At 44.2% G+C, this 19,137-nt stretch overlaps 2 protein-coding genes across 4 annotated transcripts; one reads left to right on the top strand and one right to left on the bottom strand.

Moving 5' to 3' along the window:
* Positions 1-40: 40 nt before the first annotated feature.
* On the top strand, positions 41-3,804 carry TMPRSS12 (transmembrane (C-terminal) protease, serine 12). The gene is made up of 5 exons (XM_009994088.1): positions 41-98; positions 465-660; positions 2,039-2,310; positions 3,128-3,270; positions 3,559-3,804. Exons 1-5 carry the CDS (start codon positions 41-43, stop codon positions 3,802-3,804), a joined length of 915 nt encoding a protein of 304 aa, XP_009992390.1.
* A 3,016-nt stretch (positions 3,805-6,820) lies between these two features.
* Positions 6,821-13,938, bottom strand: ATF1 (activating transcription factor 1). 3 transcript variants are annotated; one of them, XM_009994069.1, is made up of 7 exons: positions 13,825-13,938; positions 11,800-11,928; positions 9,908-10,005; positions 9,618-9,748; positions 8,654-8,833; positions 7,982-8,141; positions 6,943-7,431 (listed from the first exon to the last, which is right to left on the bottom strand). In XM_009994069.1, exons 1-7 carry the CDS (start codon positions 13,936-13,938, stop codon positions 7,287-7,289), a joined length of 957 nt encoding a protein of 318 aa, XP_009992371.1. In that variant the 3' UTR covers positions 6,943-7,286. The 3 variants fall into 3 exon arrangements, with proteins under 3 accessions (XP_009992373.1, XP_009992371.1, XP_009992372.1); XM_009994070.1 differs by lacking the exon at positions 11,800-11,928 and having other exon boundaries at positions 13,825-13,935; XM_009994071.1 differs by lacking the exons at positions 8,654-8,833; positions 9,908-10,005; positions 11,800-11,928; positions 13,825-13,938 and having other exon boundaries at positions 6,821-7,431; positions 9,618-9,663.
* Positions 13,939-19,137: the final 5,199 nt, after the last annotated feature.

Raw genomic sequence — 19,137 nt, 5'->3', positions numbered from 1 at the left:
CTGGCAGGCTGAGGGGGGAAAAAACCTCATGGACACCTAAATGGGATTAATTAATGAAGGAGGAGGGGCTGGAACCTGGTCACCTGTCAACGTTGCCAGTAAATCACACACACACACACACACACACACACACGCTGGGGACACACACACAGGTGAAACACACGCAGCACCCCCCCTCCGGTCACCTGTCAACGTTGCCAGTAAATCCCTATACACACACACACACACACACACACACACGCTGGTGAAACACACGCAGCGCTGAAGAAAACCCCCCCCGTGATCTGCAGCTCCAGCTGCAAACACGTCCCCAGTCCTGCAGCAAGGAACGCTGTAGATATTAAAAAAAACCCGACAACAAACCCCCCCTCCCCCCAAAACCAACGCTCCAACGTGCTGCTCGTGCACCAAAAGCTCCTTTTTAACCCCCCCAAAAGTTTGAGTGGTGTCACCGTGTTCCGCAGAGTGCAGAGCGAGTCTTGTCGACAGGAGCTCCACGTCCCAGATCGTGGGGGGACACCCGGCTCCCCGCGGGGCCTGGCCCTGGACTGTCAGCCTCCAGATCCGCCAGTTCGCCGCCAGGTTCACCCACGTCTGTGGGGGGGTCTTAATTAATGAGAACTCGGTGCTCACGGCGGCCCACTGCATCAAGGGAAGGAGGTATGTGCTCGTGGTAGGGCCTCTTCTTTGTCGAGGTGACAAGAGGAGGGCAGAGCAGCACCTGTGGTGCCTCAGGACAAAAGGCAAAATCCGTGGGATTTTGGACTGAGCTCACAGCAACATTCAGACCCAACCTGTGCAGCTCCTGCTCGCTGATACAGCCCAGACGAAGGACTGGTTGTGGCTCTAAGGACAAAAGACTGTCCCTTTTGTCACCCTGGTCACATGTGGTGGTGGCTTTTTTTTTTTTTTTTTTAATGGAGCTGATTTTCCCAATTAATAGATTTTTCTAGACTAGGAAAGCTCCCTGCACACGGAAAATGTCCCAACATTTAGATTAGAAACATCACGATTCATTAGTTTTGACACCATTTCCATCTTTCCTGTTTAGCAGAACCAACAGCTTGGCACTTTACCTTTTCTTTTTGATAATGTGGTAATAAAACTCCTCGGAACAAGCTTTTTAATTGTCCTCACAGCAATTCTGCTGCATGTCAGCTGCTCCATCACTGCTGCCTTTCCTGTAGCCTTTAACATGGTTGCACAATCTGCACACTCCATCCAAATTCCTATCAACTGTGTTAACATAACCATGACCTGGGGGAAACTGAGCTGTAAAAACCTCTGAGAACTTTGGAATTTTATCATTCATCGGGACTTGGTTAGACCAGCTGCTCGTTTCTTTAAATGCACTTTTACAAACATTAATTTGGAGAGGCTTTATATCACAGACAATAATTTTTCCCTTCCACTCAGGAGAATTTTTTATAGCCTGCCCTTTGCTCACCACAGGCCAAATTGAATTCCCACTTAATAGCATCACAGGTTTTTTTCAACATACTTGAATAGAAATTTGGTCTGAATTACTCTGGCCCCAATTCTGAATTTAATATCGAGTTGATCTCATTATTTGTAACTTTTAGTTAGAGGATTTCCCAAATCTAGGTACAATAAGTGTTGTGGGTTTAAGGCTACTTCCCTTCTGCAAAATAAATCCATGTTTTGATCTTTTTCAAAAGAGTATCTCCAGGTGGCCTCTGCTGAGAGGGGGTGGGAAGCAAAACCATTAATCAGAGTCATAGAATCCTCAAGGTTGGAAAAGACCTTCAAGATCATCAAGTCCAACCACCCACCCTACAACCCCCAAACACTAAATCATCTGGATTTGCCCAAACAGCCCCAACAACCAGCATTAGGAAAACTGAGCCTTCAAAGCAGACAGGATGGTAATTAACCAAAGTTATTCCAGAAAATACTTACAACAGAATTCCAGAGTATACAACAGTACATTTCCAGAGGTGTAAGCCAGGTGGTTAAACCAACGCCACCAAGAAATGTATTTAACAGAACAGGTAAAACCACATGAATTCTCTCTTAGGAAGCCATATTTCTGGAAAGTAGTTCTGGGTGTGCAGAACCTCCGGAAACCCGGCAAATACGGAACCACGAGGAGCATCCGGAGCGTCATTGTGCACCCAAACTTCAACAGACAGACCTTTGACAACGACATCGCGCTGCTGGAGCTGAGCTCTGCTGTCCAGTACAGCAGCAACATCCAGCCCATCTGCCTGGGCCCCCCAGACCTGCCCCCCAACACCCACAACCACACCGAATGTTTCATCAGTGGCTGGGGACGGACGTCAGAGAAAGGTAACAAATCACTTGCCTTGGCCAGCAAGTTACAGCCACACAACTCATCTGGTGTCCTAATCCCTCCAGCTCACTGAGAATTGCTTTGTTCAGGTCACAGTCTCATCACACCAGATCATTAAATCCTTCAGCAAGTCAATCTCTGCTTTCAGGGTTTCTTCCATTGAAAGCAGATGAGGTCTACACAGATAAAACCAAAGGCAAACGTTTTCTAGCCCTTCTTCCAGGTGTAACATGAAATCAGGAGGATGACCCAGCCTGTCTTGCAGATCCATGGTACAGCCATAGACCCAGCCTGTCTTGCAGATCCATGGTACAGGCACTCTGTGTTGTCAGCTAGAAAGAACTTTCTGACTTGAAAAACAGCAGTTGTGAGGCTGTACATTGTGAACTCAGGGGTGCACTCCCTCACATTCCCTTTTTAATCACAAGAAGCACCAACTTGGTCTGATGTCAGTAGGTGATGTGCATCCTGCCAGTGTGGAAATTTCAAGGACAGCTGGGGATCATGGAAGCTTGTTTGATAAGTCACCTCTGAGGTTCTGAGCAAGGCTAGCCAGAACTATTGTCATCATCCATGTTTCTGCAGAGTAAGAACTGCAGAAACTCCATCAAATCCAAGTCTGCAAATCCTCAACCCACTGAAGTTGAAACCCTTTAGGAGGCACAATCTGATACAGGTGTGATACAGATCACACCCCTGTCTGCACACAAACACCCTTAAACTGCCTGACCAGGAAAAAAAGGGCACAGAAAGAACTGCTACTCACAACAGCATAAATATTTTACCTTTTAAAATGCTGTCTTTCCATTAAAGGTAAAACTACAGAAGTGTTACAAGAAGCACAAGTAGAAATCATCCCTTCCAGTGTCTGTAACCACTCAGATGCCTATGGAGGGCTGATCACCAAGAACATGATTTGTGCTGGCTCTAAAACTGGAGGCGTTGATGCCTGTCAGGTAAGAATGAACATTGTGCCCCACCTGCCCCACCCAAGCCAGAGTCTGGGCATCATAATGACCAGCATTTGTAGCATCATTCATGAGAATTAGTGTTCTAAGCCAAGGCAGCAGCACCCACCATCACCCATTTTCTCTTGGTTGGTCGGTGTGCTGCTCTCCAGTGTTCCTGTTGTCATTACTGCTGATGATACAAAATTTATTAAACAAAGCGGGTGCATTACTGACTTAATTCTGCCATGTTCCCTGGGAGGGAATCTGTTACTGGTTGTTTTATCTTGCTTCCAGGGTGACAGTGGTGGCCCCCTGGCCTGTTACCAGAGAGACACCAACGAGCACCACCTCATTGGCATCACCAGCTACGGGCAGGGCTGCGGCCGCGCCCGCTTCCCTGGGATCTACGTCCGTACGTCCCAGTACAGAGGATGGATTGAATCTGAACTTCTGTTGAGAAACAAGGCTGGGAGACCCGTGAGCATCTCACTTCCCATCCTTCTGACTGTGATTCCCACAATCTTGGTGCAGAATTTCTAGAGGGACAAACCCTTTGGGAAGAGCCAAGTCCTGCTCCGGAATAAATCTGAGAGACAAAGGACACACACTTACTTGTTGGAAGTCATGTTTGCAGTTGTTTTATCTTTCCTGTTTTCTGCCTTTGATTTCCAGTCGCAGCACAGGAAACTATAACGGCCTTGACCCTAGTAGTGAAATCGAATATAGAAACGTTACCGACTGAAAACACTTTTCCCTGCCCAATTTTTGCCTTCCCAGCAATCGGAAGCTCAGGTACCACTTCGTGACGCTGCCCGGGTTGTGTCGCTGGCAGAGACGCTCCCTCTGCTGGGTGACTACGAGCAGAGCACCGAGTCTGTGCGGCTCACACGGGCTCAGCTACTGGAAACTAAACAGGAAAAAAAAATAACCCAAACCTGCAGAAAGAGGAAGGGTGTTCTGCACTAATTATGTTTCGTGATGACTAACATTTATGTACCGGTAACTCAGTTCTCTGGCTGCTGAGAGGACACATCTCTGGGTGCTGTTTTGTAGACTAAATATTTATTCTTGGCCACAGAGATACCAAACACTGGATGCACTTTGGCTCAGAACCACTGCAGTACAGTGTTAATTAAAAAGAAATAAGGAACATCAGAATTGTATTTTGGCAACTTTATTTACCAAGGTCAAAATTTGCAACCATCTAATTGTTTCAACAAATATTTACAATTCATATAAAGCACGTACTTTTGTTTGGAAATAACCAGCAGAACAGTATTAAGTGCTGTATCTCTTACTCTCAGGATATAGATTTTACTCTCTTACAATCTAGATTTTGAAGTAAATCCAAAATAAGTACTTCATGATAAGTGATTACTTAAAGAGCAAACCCCTGTTTAATATTTCCAGGATGAAAAATAAGCTGCTCTTTCCAAAACACTATTTTAAGAGGATAAAAACTGACTAGCATTAGGTCTGGCAGCACTACATTTGTTTCACTTGCTGAATAGAGAAAGAATTGGCCACCATGGTTTTACAGTCTTAACATTTGATAGCTTTTTTTATTATTATTCTGTATTACAAAAGAAGGTGAAGGAACAACAGCACACGGTGAGGATCAAACCCCATCCAGAGGAGTTCCCAAATTAGTTTCAGTCCTGTAGGTCAAACCCTCTCAAACATGTGCCCAAGAGCTCACACACCTGATGGGAGACAGAGTGACAAGGTCCAGTTCTCGGAGGTGCTGAGCACGTCCCAGGTGTTCATTCTTCCCAAAATTCCACTAACAGAGACAGGAGGCACCAGCTCCTCTTTTGGAGCAGTTCCCTAACATAAGGACTTTCTCAGCCTTGCTCATTGGCTTTGATGACAACACAAGCACCCTCTTTGGATGTGACAGTGAACACAACCCTGTGCTCCAGCCTGGCCTGAAGGAAACGTCTCCTGGGTCACAGCCAGAACAACCTTAGAAACTTCAGAAAGGAAAACAGATTTTTGTAGCCTACTAACAAGGTGATGGTGGAATGCAGTCTTCCTCATCCCATTTGCAAAGAGCTCTGCTTGCTAAGAAGTCCATTCATTCAAAAAAAAAGAGGAGTGAAATAAAATAGAGTGACTGACCATAGGGTGAGCAGGAGACATCCAGGGAGTGAGCACATCTCTGGAGGTCCCTCAGGGCTGCACTGGCACGTAGCACACGTGGAGCTCTTAACACCTTTTACAGCACAGGCCACAGTGTGGTTCCCACTGATAGAACTGGAAGCAGGATTCAATCCTAACTATGGAAAATAGTGTCTTTATTATTCATGCAAGAAGCACTGCATACACATGGTTCTATTTCACAGAATCACAGAATGGTCAAGGTTGGATGGGACCTTTGGGGCCACCTTGTCCAACCCCCTTGCTCAGGTGGGGTCACCCAGAACAGGCAGCCCAGGACCACGTCCAGGAGGCTTTGGAGTATCTCCAAGAAGGGAGATTCCACACCCAAAAGAGTCCTGATCACGTCAAACATTTAATTTTCACCTGAAACAAAATGATACAAACTAGAACCTCTGATAGCACTCAGACCTCACGTGCAGATATTACCAACTGTGGGGAATAAAAAGCCCTGACCTCTTTGTTTTGTTTTTGTTTTTCTTCCCAATACTCTTTAGGATCCATTTTTTTTTCTTGCAGGTTGCCCACAGACATACAAAATTAATTCAAACATCTCCTATGCCAAAGAGGATCTCATTTGACTTTGTACTATCCATAAAAATATAGGCTCGAAAATCTGGTTCACAAAATATTTCATTTGTTTACTAAAATGAAATATATAAACTGTCAAAATATGTATATAAACTGTTTCAGAATTTGCAAAGATCACAATTCAGCTACAAAATAGACCAACCATCTACCTGTTCTCAATAGAATTATTTTCTTACAAAGATACCATTTACTTTGCAAAATATCACCTACCTTACAAAATTAGCCCAGAAATTCTGCACTACTTCCAGCATACAAACCATATATTAGAACCTCATTAACCCTTTGGTATATATCTTCAGGTTTTTTTTAAATTTTATTTTCTTCTTCTATTTGGTTTAAGTGTTTCAAAGCAGAGTAGAATCTCCAGACAATAAGCAATGCATGGTTAATTGTGTATATAATCAGCACACTGTTTCTTTTTCAATTATAAATGTTTATCATGCCCAGTAACTAAGAACAAATAATTGTGAAATGGTTCTTCAAGAAACTTTTGTTCACCTGTACCTGTTCTATGACACCATAATTTAATAGAATTGGATGTGTTGAATTATCTTCAAAGACTCAACACCTTGTGTCCTGCACCTCAGACACTGCCAGGACTAAACCCTCTCACTGCTCTCCACAGATCCCTTCCAAATTGGATAAACACAGCAAACATTGGAAAAAAAAAACAACCAACCCCAGTTTTTAAAACTGTCAGCAGAGATAGAATAAACATAATTTATACCTCTAGCAAAGTAGTAGCTTTTTTTTATCATCTGCACCTGTAAAGAACAACTTACAGGCTAAAATAAAAATATTTACATACAAGTAACTGAAGGAAAAAGCAAGGATTGAAAAAGAGTAAGAAATCAAAACATATACTGGTTATAAATGTTACTAATAATGTCAACTATGGCAAGGATTCAACTTCATCTATGTTGTAACTGTCACCAAATGTTGCCTCCTTTACAAGAGGAATTTATAGACTTTTTCAACAAAATTCTCATCACCTGCCTTGTCAAACGTGACTGTCCTTGTACTGTAGATGCAATCTTGGCTTTGTACAGTTTTCCAGTTGTGCTAGCAGGAATTTGGGTGAGGTTTTCTTGTTTCCTTTTTGTACTTTGTCACCAACATGTTGTAAATAAAATCTATAGAGTCTTGACGTTGTGAAATCTAGGTAGAAAAGTTTCATTTTTGACCTTTCATCTAGTTTAAAAAAATTCAGTATAAAAAAAAAGATTCTCCTCTGTAATTTGAACAGTCCCCAGAAGTTTTACTTCCTTTTCTTACACACTTTTATGACAGTAAAGATCTTTCAAAGTTTTTAGCTCTTCAATTAGAGTTTTGTTCTGGTTTTCCAGGACTGCAACTCGATTTTCCAGACATTTCACATACTCTTTCTTCTTCCGACGACATTCCCGAGCAGCTTCCCTGGAACAGACAAGCACAAGGACTTATTCTGGATCTGGGAAGTGCCTGTTTGACCAACGTTGTGACATGGACAAACAAGAGAGGAAAGAGCTGGCACTGCAGCCATGAACATGTTGCCCAGGGAAGTTGTGGCTGCCCCATCCCTGGAAGTGTTGAAGGGCAGGTTGGATGGGGCTTGGAGCAGCCTGGGCTGGTGGGAGGTGTCCCTGCCCATGCAGGGGGTGGATCTGGATGGGCTTTAAGGTCCCTTCCAACCCAAACCATTTCATGGTTCTATGAAAAGTACACAAGGATCAGTGGAGAGCATGAACTTTAGCAGTATCTGGTAACACAGTCAATCTGCAGGGAAAACATCTCATGTTCTCTCCAAACTGCATGAGACAGAAAATGCAGCCCGGTTTGGTGGGAATTCCCACTGGTTTTAGTGGCTGGATGCAGCACACCAGCCTGGTGGCACCATCAGCTCACAAAGACTCATCATCTGTCCCCTGAAGAGACAGTTCAGCCGGGGGAACTAACAGAGAGAGGCAGCCCAGGTGCACTCCCATACCTGTTCTTCATCAGCCTTATTTCCCGTTTCAGCTGCGGATCATCGGTCTTACTGGTCTGTGACGTCAGAGTGACAGGAGATGTCATCACCACGGTCTGAGGGAGGGAGGTGGTGGTTGGGGTGGTGCGGATCTGGTAGGTCTGCATGTCCCCTGAGGCAGCTGTTGTGACAACAGCACAAGACACCAAAACGTGGTGGCGTTAGAAGGTTACGCTCAGGTTAGTGACGCGCCCCCAAAGAAGGGCAACGAAGCTGATGAAGGGTTTGAAGCAGCTGAGGGAGCTTGGGATGTTCAGCCTGGAGAAAAGGAGGCTGAGGGGAGACCTCCTCACCCTCTACAACTGCCTGAAGGGAGGTTGTAAAGAGGTGGGGATTGGGCTGTTCAATGAAATTACAAGCAGGACAAGAGGTGATGGCCTCAAGTTGTGCCAGGGGGGTTTTAGGTTGGATGTTGGGAAGAATTTATTCACTGAGAGGGTTGTCAGGCATTGGAACAGGCTGCCCAGTGCAGGGGGGAATCACCATCTCTGGAGGGGTTTAACACATAGTATGCAGGGATGTAGTTAAGGACTTGTCAGTGTCAGGTTGATAGTTGGACTCAGTGATCTTAAGGTCTTTTCCAACCAAAGCAATTCTGTGGGTACCTGTGGCCCCTGGGGGAGCAGTACTCACTCTGCACGACCACCTGGTTGCTGGGCACCAGTATCTGCTGACCGTCCGACGTCTGCGCGTACTGCAGGATTGTGGTCCCGGGCTGGGAACCCCCCGTGTTGGTCATGGTGAGTGTCTGCAGCCCCTGCACCCCCTCTGCCCCCGGGCTGGCCAGCTGCAACCCGTTGGCAGCAATGGCAACTTGAAGGGAAAGAAACATACATGAGATCATTGGTAGCTGCACCTGGTACCACACAGGTAAAGGAACATCTGCAGCTGCACATCTGCTCCCAGTGCTGGGAAATCCTGCCAGGCTGAAAGGGTTTTATCTCCCACCACCTTCAGTGTCAGATCTTGCTGCTGGGCTGTGGTGGGTGGGAGTGGTGGGAGGGGACAGTGCAGGGGTGGGCTCTGCAAGGAGGGGAGACAGCAGCTCTGGCCACAGCTCTGTGGAAACAGACTTAAGGGGCAGAAATCCAGATAGGCAAAGGTGTGAGTGAGGGTGGGAAGTGAGAAACAGCAGCACCAACACCCTGCTCAGAGAGCAAGGACGGGGAGAGGTGCTCCAGGTGCCAGAGCAGGTGGCTTTTTTGTTCACAAGCACAATGAACACCAGGTGATAAAATCAAAGGCACAAACCCTTTGTTTTGCTGCCTCCCTGATACCACAGGAACACCTTTTGCTGTGGCCCTCTGACATATACAGTGGGATCTTCACTGATCTTACATTCTAGACTAAATCTAACACTAGAAGGCTGCTACATATTTCATGTCAACATCCCCTGACTGTGTGGAAAAGTTGAGATAATGAATTTATCTGGAGTCCTTAGATCCCAGTCTATTCCCACATAATAGCAGAGTTAACTTCATCGGCTGTTAGAGAAACAACCAAAGCTTTTGAGCTTCATCTTAGTCAAATATATAACAAAAACTGTATTTTTAGATAAGCTGAATGTCATGTTAGGCAGATATTTTGTATCACATACTGTACTGTCCAGTGCTGGTCTGGTAGATGGGCGTGGGGACGGACATAGAGGTGACAGTGGAGACCCCAGGACTCTCCTCATCTCCTTTTCTATCCCGTGTATCTTCAGAAGAAAGATCTTTCAGAATTTTTCTATTAAAAAAAAGAAAGAGTTTATCAGCTCTACCAGCAAGCAAAACCTACCAGTTACTGCACCAACAGTTAGAAGGTACTAGCCCTGTTGTGTATGACAAGAATGAACACTGAAGTTTTGAACAAAGAGCTTTTGGAATGAACACTTCTGGGACCTACCGGTACGACGGGCGCCGGGCTAAGATGCCTCGAGCTTTCTGTGAGGAGCCAATGCTGTCTGAGGAGTCCTGGGAATCTTCACTCTCAGACAGGGATACCTGAGGAACACATTCCATGTGGTTATCCAGTACACTTCCAAAGAAACACCCAGAAGAGATCAGACATGATACACTTATGATATTATTCGTTACACATTTAACTGGACATGAGCTAAAGCTGCATGAAAACAACACAAATGCAGCGAATTACAGAGAAACTGGTGGATTTCCAGTTTCAGTCCTGTCTGTTTCTAGCAATTATCAGACTGTTACATGAGCAAGGTCATAGTGAAAGAGACCCCTGCCAAAAAAAGAAAGCTCGAGAGATTCTCCCAAATTATTTATCACAAGTCAACCCCCCAAAGCTGCTGTTCTGGCTGGATTAAACTGCAGGATTAATCAATGCAGTTGTGTGAAACAGCAGCGTGAAGAAAAACAAATGGTTTCTTATTTTCATTAAAATCATACAGGCTTAGCTATCTGAGAGCTGGTGTGGTCTGGAAAGGTGAGCCACACCCTCAGGGTATTTGTCTAAGGAGCTGGGAGGAAAGGAAACAGGAACACCACTTATGTACAGACACAAACACAAAATACTTGAAATCTTGTACGTAGAAAGAAGATCAGTGTCTTTTGTCGGTTGGAATATCAGAGTCAAAATACTCTTGAGGGCAGCAGCTATCAGGGAGTAAATATGCAAAGTATTATCTGTAACTTTCTCTCTATTTCACTGTGTCCTCATCCAGCTGGCAAGTGTTACTTTTTTTCTCTGATGCTCCTTATCAAACCCAAGCTAACAGAACATTTATTTGTACTTATCTGTGTGCCAGCAACAAAAAGTCAGGAAGAATGCAACATGCAGCTCTGGGAAAAGCATTTCTCACTGAACTGCTGCTACAGAGACAAAGAGAGCAACCTACTATCAACACTGGGGGGGGGGGAAAGCTGCTCATGAATTACCTTTTTTTTCCTCCTTTGAGCAACAAGGCCACAATGTTCATAAATTACAGGGAAAAAAAAGGAAAGAATTCAGTCAGTGGGGACCCTGCAACTAGAACATGGGGTGGGAAAGGGATTAGTGGAGGCTCAAGTCAGGACAACCTGCTAAGACAGATGCTTTCCTGTCTTCAGCAAAGAGAAATGTCTTTTCCAGGATCTGATGTTACAGGAGCAATGACAGCTGAAAATGCACTACAGGTTTACTTTTCATGGATTATCAATTTAATGTTGTATGAATAGATAAGGGCAGTGCAAAGGGTCAGTGACAAATGAATGCTTCTTAGCACAGTTCTGCCAGGGTAACTCCAGTGCCCAGAGGGCAGCTAAGAACTAAATGAAGTAGTTACAGACTCGAGTGCAGACTCCCCATGGCACCTCTTTGGAGAGGCTTGCACAAAAAATCACATGGCAAATGAGTAAGAGACACAAGCAGAGTCCTGAGGTACCACAGAAAGGGAGTTGCAGCCTGCACGAGGTGAGCAAGGAACAGCTCATCCACCACGCTCAGGTCTGCCCCTTCCAACACACATTCCTCCTCCTTGGGTTACTCTGTGCTCTCCTTATTTGGGTATTAAAACACTCTGGTTACTTGTCTGTTAAGGGCACTAACTAAAGAGTTCTGGGTTTGGTTTTTGGAGAATGGGAAGCAATGTCAAATAGTTTAAAACTACAAAGGCAACTTGAGCACTGCAAGTAATTTCAACATGAAGAATGAAGTATCCCCCAAATGCTGTGGGAGGCTCAGGGCCAGGGAGGCTGCACTGGGGCAGAGTTGGCTGAGTCAAACAAGCCTCTACAAGCCCTTTCATGTGCAACAGAACAGGATTGGTGGTTGGTTCACAGACATTCTGTAGTTACCTGCACTGTTGGCACCTGGGGTGAGTGGATTACAGAAGAGGACTGAGCTGTCTGAATGACCCCCTGGACCTGGACTTGTTCTCCAGGAAGCTGAACAACTGTCAGGGGAGCAGGACCTCTTAGAGACATCTACAACAAACCAAAGAATGAGTAACAGGAGCTTTTGTTCTGCAGTATCCAGAAAGTGTACATAGAAGTAGGAAAACTAGTGGAGAACATGCATCAGCTGAAGCTTCTTTTGTCTTAATTAAGTCACAGCAGGTATCCTTTCAAGATACAACTTTTTGATACATATCTGCCTGTGAAAAAGGCTGAAACAGCTACTGATTTAACTAGGTTAGGGGGGAAATCAATAGGTAGCAACATGTGCAAAATACTAAACTGCTGCAAGGTAAATCCATGCAGGTCTTAGGGAACCACAAGGAAGCAGATTCCAGAATCCCAGCACTGAAAGGCAGGGAGCACAACTGCTTTCCTGGAACTCCATCCATGTGCACAGACAGAGCCCACGTGTGGCAGTTTGCTTCTTAAAGTTTTGATTCCATTTTAAGTGTGTCTCAGATAAGCAGACAGAAAAGTGCCTAATAAGTAGCCTTGATTCTCACTACAGTTAATAGGAGCTTAGAGCCCTAGAACCTAAATCAGGGTGAAATGAGCAACAAGACTGAGGGCTCAAGACAGCTCAGACTAACAGTACTGAAGCAATGCAGAAGGTAGCAGGGATCATGTACATATTTGGTGTTCTTGTTTGATTTTTAGTTTTCAGCAACCAGTATGAGGCTTTGGTTCAAAACTTCACAGAGAAGGAATCCCAGGAGTTAAGTACAGCAAAATCTACTTAGAAAGTTCAAGGCACAAGGGCTGTAGCTGAAGGAAACAAGGGGTGAAAGCTCTGGGCAAGGAAGAAGAACAAAGAGCAGGGTTTTTTTCCAAATAAAAATTACAGCATCTATTCTTTTGTGTTTTAAAACGATCATTTTAAATACATGTTGTAGCAGAAATCAAGGTTTATTTGGCAAAATTTAATGGCTGATGCTCCCCTGACCACTTTTTACATTCTAGCAGATTTCTGGTTTTTCTGGTGTTGAACTTTTGCACTTTAAAACTGACTAAAGGAGGGCAGGTGGATGGGAAAGGAAACAATCAGTTTCCTCACCAAATTTCTTCACTACTTTTATTAATCTGAAATACATGAAAAGATGAAGGGATCATTAACACTCATCCAGCTAACTTTCCATTTCATACAACTACATATAGTACACTGGAATATGAAGTTATACTGGCAACTTGATATTAAAACAGATGAGAAAAACAGCCTGTAAGCAACCAGCAGGGTGCTTGCTGAGACTCCAGCCTGGCTTTGCCTCATGCAGTTCTCTCAATTTTGCATTAAAATCTAAATTTCCTCCAGAGGGTACAGAGTGGATGAGCTGAAAAACTCTGCTGCTTCCCAGGCTGGGCCTGTGGCTGCAGATTTACCTGGAGAGAAATACTCTTCCAGATGCAGAAACCAGGAGGAATTCAGGCTAAAGCTTTGAAATGAATGTTACCTTGTAGTATGTATGTCAAATTCCCAACTTCCTATGATTTATTACATTAAATACATTCATGTTGGGCTAAAATCCAAGCATTTCCAGGGTGCTGAGCACCCAGAACTGCCATTACTACAAGAGCAGCTGGACATGCTGCTTTTATTTCTGAAAAAAAAAAGGATGCAAATCAGGCCCTCAGTTCATCCCTGAGCATCTCCTGGGTGTCAGATGGCTGAGGATTTCACAGGATGTACAAGCTCACCAAGATGCTGAGCTGCATTTCTGCACAGTACGAGCATGAAAACGAATTCTGGGGTTTTGGATACACAACTTATTAACTTTGTGTCACCCACCAACAAACTATTTGACTTTTCTCAACCTTTTTTCTTCTCTGCGGGTTTCTAAAAACTCCAGAATTAATATTAGTTTGTAGTACATAAGAAATGGCTCTGAACTACCTCCCGTGTTGGCTGAGGTTTGGGCCAGGCTTTACCTGTTGGGCAATATGAGAGAGCTGAGCTGCCTGTAGGGTTGTACCTTGTACAGCTGCAGGCTGGGAAGGTGTCACGGAGCTGTTGCTGCTGCTCTTGTGCAGCTCTTCCATCATCAACTGCAAGGAAAGAAGCAGTCACATTCAGTCTGTGATCACCTGAACAGCAGGGGTCCAGCTTCCCCTGAAACTGTAGAGAATCTCAGTGCATGAGGCTTTCAACCTGATTGGGGCAACTTTCATTTTTTTAATTAGCTCTTTGGTGTCACTTGCAGCCAGGGTGCAGCATTTTTGTCACCTCCCTTTGATACCCTCAGCATTGTTGTGTCTTCTCAGGGGACAGACCCACCCCCTGCTGAAGTTTACTCTCAAATCTATTGACTGAATCTCCTGGATTTTCATGAAAACAAATTAACTCACCAGATCTAGGAAGAAAACCAGATGAAGGATTTATACTAAAGAGTATCTTGCTCTAAGGAAAATAATTCTCTGAAATATTTTACTCAAGCTCCCAGACAAACTATTTTAGAACATCTGAAGGTGTAGAAAACCAAAACGGTGTCAAAATCCAAGCACAGAGAACAGAGTTTTGAATTTTAAGCCCTGCAAAAGTCCCTCTGTCTCCATACAATGCAGTCAGTAACACTTCTCTCATTACTAGGATTTTATATTTAACTGTTTAACATGTCTTGCCAGCATCTTCCCTCCAGTATTGGGGGATTTAGTGATGTAAAAATGCATGGTTTTAGGTGGGGTGAGTGGGTGGACCAGCCTAGAGCACTAAAAGATGATCAGTGAGTGTTAAACATTTTGTCACAGAAGGTTTGAAACTGTTGAAAGGACAGTTGCTATGAGACTGGAAATTACATCTCTTTCTGTGGAAATGTGAGTCATTGATTTTTCCCTACTGAGATAAACCACAGCTCTTGCAGCCTGACATCTACTTAGAGGGTAAAAAGTCAGTGTAGACCAGGAGCAGGACCTTGTTCTTGCAATCCTTGCTCATCCTCGATGCAGAACTCCTGAGAGAAGTTACTGAACCAGGACTTGGTGGGGAGAAAAGTGATGGTTTGGGGATAGATGAAACAAGGAACAAACATTCTCTAATAGAGGACAGAGCTTCCCAACATCCTTCTGTCCACAACATAAAACAATTAATCCCCAGTTTAAACTGAAGCAGCTTTGGCTGAGATGATCAGAAAAGGAGCCACAATCTTCCCTCCCCATCTTCAGGAGAGGAGGATCCTGAGGGCACCTGCTCAGCTCCAGGCTGCCCAGGGAAACTCTCACATTGCCTTTTTCTCCAGCTGCTCCTGCTGCAGAACTGCCCAGGAGGCAGAAAAAACTCCTTTGGCTTCTTTCTTTTTTTGTCAAAGAATGACAACTGAGAACTAAAATAATTTAACCTTCTTGAAGCTATAAAAGATAATAAAAAAATCAAGAGCAGACTTAACAAGGAGCACGTACAAGAGATGCAACTTTACAAACCCTCTAATGTAGTTTTAGCTTTTTATAAAGGAAAAATCTACATTTTGTGCCTCTGCAAAGGCAGACAGGCCAAGTGTCCCAGGTAAACAGGGCACTGTCAAACTGAAATCCAGACAGCAGCAAAAATTAAAATAAATTTCCAGTGCTACAAAAACCCAATTCATTTCTGTAGTGCTAAACCACATTCTCTCTCTCCTCCCCCCTCTTTTGCTGTTTCTCTCTGTGTTGTTGTCCCATGAAAGCCTCACAACGGCAGCAAAAGTGGCTGCAAGATACAATGAAACCCATAGAGAGAAAACCACCAAAATAAACAGACTGGGGAGAAAGCACAAGGGTTTTTTTCTGATCTTTCTCTTGCAGGTGTGAAGTGCTACTTAAGAGGAATAAAAGACAAAGTATCTCCCATAATAAGGATGATTTTTCAAGTTCACTTCTTCTCTTCTTACTCAAATGCATGGTTTTAGGTGGGGTGAGTGGGTGGACCAGCCTAGAGCACTAAAAGATGATCAGTGAGTGTTAAACATTTTGTCACAGAAGGTTTGAAACTGTTGAAAGGACAGTTGCTATGAGACTGGAAATTACATCTCTTTCTGTGGAAATGTGAGTCATTGATTTTTCCCTACTGAGATAAACCACAGCTCTTGCAGCCTGACATCTACTTAGAGGGTAAAAAGTCAGTGTAGACCAGGAGCAGGACCTTGTTCTTGCAATCCTTGCTCATCCTCGATGCAGAACTCCTGAGAGAAGTTACTGAACCAGGACTTGGTGGGGAGAAAAGTGATGGTTTGGGGATAGATGAAACAAGGAACAAACATTCTCTAATAGAGGACAGAGCTTCCCAACATCCTTCTGTCCACAACATAAAACAATTAATCCCCAGTTTAAACTGAAGCAGCTTTGGCTGAGATGATCAGAAAAGGAGCCACAATCTTCCCTCCCCATCTTCAGGAGAGGAGGATCCTGAGGGCACCTGCTCAGCTCCAGGCTGCCCAGGGAAACTCTCACATTGCCTTTTTCTCCAGCTGCAGAACTGCCCAGGAGGCAGAAAAAACTCCTTTGGCTTCTTTCTTTTTTTGTCAAAGAATGACAACTGAGAACTAAAATAATTTAACCTTCTTGAAGCTATAAAAGATAATAAAAAAATCAAGAGCAGACTTAACAAGGAGCACGTACAAGAGATGCAACTTTACAAACCCTCTAATGTAGTTTTAGCTTTTTATAAAGGAAAAATCTACATTTTGTGCCTCTGCAAAGGCAGACAGGCCAAGTGTCCCAGGTAAACAGGGCACTGTCAAACTGAAATCCAGACAGCAGCAAAAATTAAAATAAATTTCCAGTGCTACAAAAACCCAATTCATTTCTGTAGTGCTAAACCACATTCTCTCTCTCCTCCCCCCTCTTTTGCTGTTTCTCTCTGTGTTGTTGTCCCATGAAAGCCTCACAACGGCAGCAAAAGTGGCTGCAAGATACAATGAAACCCATAGAGAGAAAACCACCAAAATAAACAGACTGGGGAGAAAGCACAAGGGTTTTTTTCTGATCTTTCTCTTGCAGGTGTGAAGTGCTACTTAAGAGGAATAAAAGACAAAGTATTTCCCATAATAAGGATGATTTTTCAAGTTCACTTCTTCTCTGCTTACTCTGCAATATTTAACTCACCATTCATCCACCATTTATGAATCTATGTAAAAGAATATTGATTAAAACCAAAGATTTAGCAAGTGATTTTAATGTTTTACATCCTCCCCTGGAGACAGGGGGTGGAACAGGCTCCTTGGCCTTGCGTGACTGTCTCACAAGCCTCTCATCCCTCTGTTGTGCTGAACCAACTCAGCTGGAAAAACACAACTATTCCACTGGAATGGCCTTCTGTGAACACCTGAACTGCCACCTCTCAGAAATACAGTTCCAAGGAAAAACCTGGACCTGTGCAAAGAACTATCAGAGACAGAAAATACCTGGGGGTTTCAGCTTGTTCCAGCCTAATTAAAGCTACTCCCAGCAACCTTAAAATACATTTGGCTGAAACCAGCTGCAGAGTTTGGGGTGAAAAAAGAGTTTTACATGTCAGTGCTGACAGGAGAGAATCCATAAAAGCAACCCCCTGATGGTTTACTAGCCTGACAATAATTACTGCCCCAATCTGTATGAAATCCATGTTTTTATGGTCAGATGGGTAAGGATAAGCAATGTCCCCATGCAGCTACATCTCAAAAGCAGTTTAACTGGAATGAAAGGGTCCTGCAGTAGCAGCATTCTGGAGTTCTGAAGGGCTTGAAAACTCCTGAGAATTGACTCTCTCCAGCCAAAGAAAGTGACCTCACTTGAAATGTGAATTTAAGTCTCCATCATCTTCTTTTCAAGCAGAAAGTTTCACTGGGGTGTAACTTTTCATCCCCAGGTTCATACACTCCCTCCTAACACCATGTTCCTTTCTTTGAACCCCCACCCAAGAACCAGTAAATAAACCCCAAGTGGCTGAGCACCAGTGACAAAAGAACAAACAAGTCAACAAGAAAACCCCATTCCCGAGACTTTTACTAATCCTGATGAAAAGTATCCTAAACCACTAAAAATACCCCACACTGCACCTGAGCAGCAACCACCCTCACCAGACTTCACTCTGAATCACTCTTGACTTCAGTTATTACCAGCTCACCAACACTCCTGGCCTCACTACTCTGTTTCTGCCTACAAATTACCTGAGAAACTCCTTGTCTCGAGCTAAATGCTCATAAAATGACTAAAATAATGGATTTCCAGCCTCAGATGAAACTTCAAAGGATCATCAGGAGGCAAAGAACACAATAATGGAATATAAAAAAGGCAAAGAGCAGTGAGCTGCAGGGAGAAACCAAGTTCTGTTTTGCCCTTTTCCATCTAGCAGAGAAAGACTTGGATGATATTTCAGTAGTGACATTTTTAAAAGAGTTTATAAAAGTCAGAAATCACAGAGAACTGGACATGAAATTCTATTCTCACATATTAAGTGATGGGAGTCAAATACTGACCAGTTACAGAAAGTAAAACATCTGTTGAAGTTACAGTCAAGAGGTCTCATGAAAGTTTGCACTCTTTGACATACCAGAATAAGCTGCTAAAGCTCCAGCAGTTCAAACACCCCTTACTGAATTTTGCACTTAAGACACTTAGGGAAAGTTGTTGTTTTTTTCAGAAGACTGACAGAAACTCCAGTTTTTTCCAGGAATCAGTGGAAGGCAGAGGACAACACTTCCTGCTCATGCCAAGAAACAAGTGAGGAAGCTTGAGTCAATGTGCCCAGTTAGGGTTTTGGATCCCACTCTCCAAACACACACAGGGCTACTCCTTAAAACTCCAGGGGCACTTTCCACATGTCTTTCCTTCCACTCTCCCCCCCCCTGCCCCTGCCATCCATGGTGAAACGAAACTTAGTGAGCAATCCCAGGACAAGTCGCCTCAGAAAGAAAAGCCCCCAGTCTTCAAAACGTTTGCAGCCTTATTGACAGCAGGGATCTCGATCTCTGGTGGGGGGGGGAAATATCTGTGGGATCATTTACGATGCACATCCCGCCGCCCTGAATCCCCGCGGCAGACCCGGCTCACGAAGCCGGGACTCAAATCAAAATTACTGGGGAAAAAAAAGGTCGCCGGTGGATCTCAAGGGTCTCTAGAGAGAGATCCCGGCCGCCTTGTTAGCGAGGACTGGGTCAGAGCAGGATGAAGTCTCTCCCTGAGCAGCCCGGGGGTCCCTCACTTTACCCCCAGCTCCCCCGGCACCGACCCTGCCCCGGGGTTTGGGGGGATCCAGTCCTGGGGTTCAGAGGGGGATCCAACCCCGGGTTCAGG

The sequence above is a fragment of the Chaetura pelagica genome, unplaced genomic scaffold (genome assembly GCF_000747805.2).
Source record: "Chaetura pelagica isolate M959 unplaced genomic scaffold, ChaPel_1.0 scaffold743, whole genome shotgun sequence".
NCBI lineage: Eukaryota > Metazoa > Chordata > Aves > Apodiformes > Apodidae > Chaetura > Chaetura pelagica.
The sequence above is the reverse complement of the archived record's forward strand: the minus strand, read 5'-3'. Positions and strand labels throughout refer to the sequence as shown.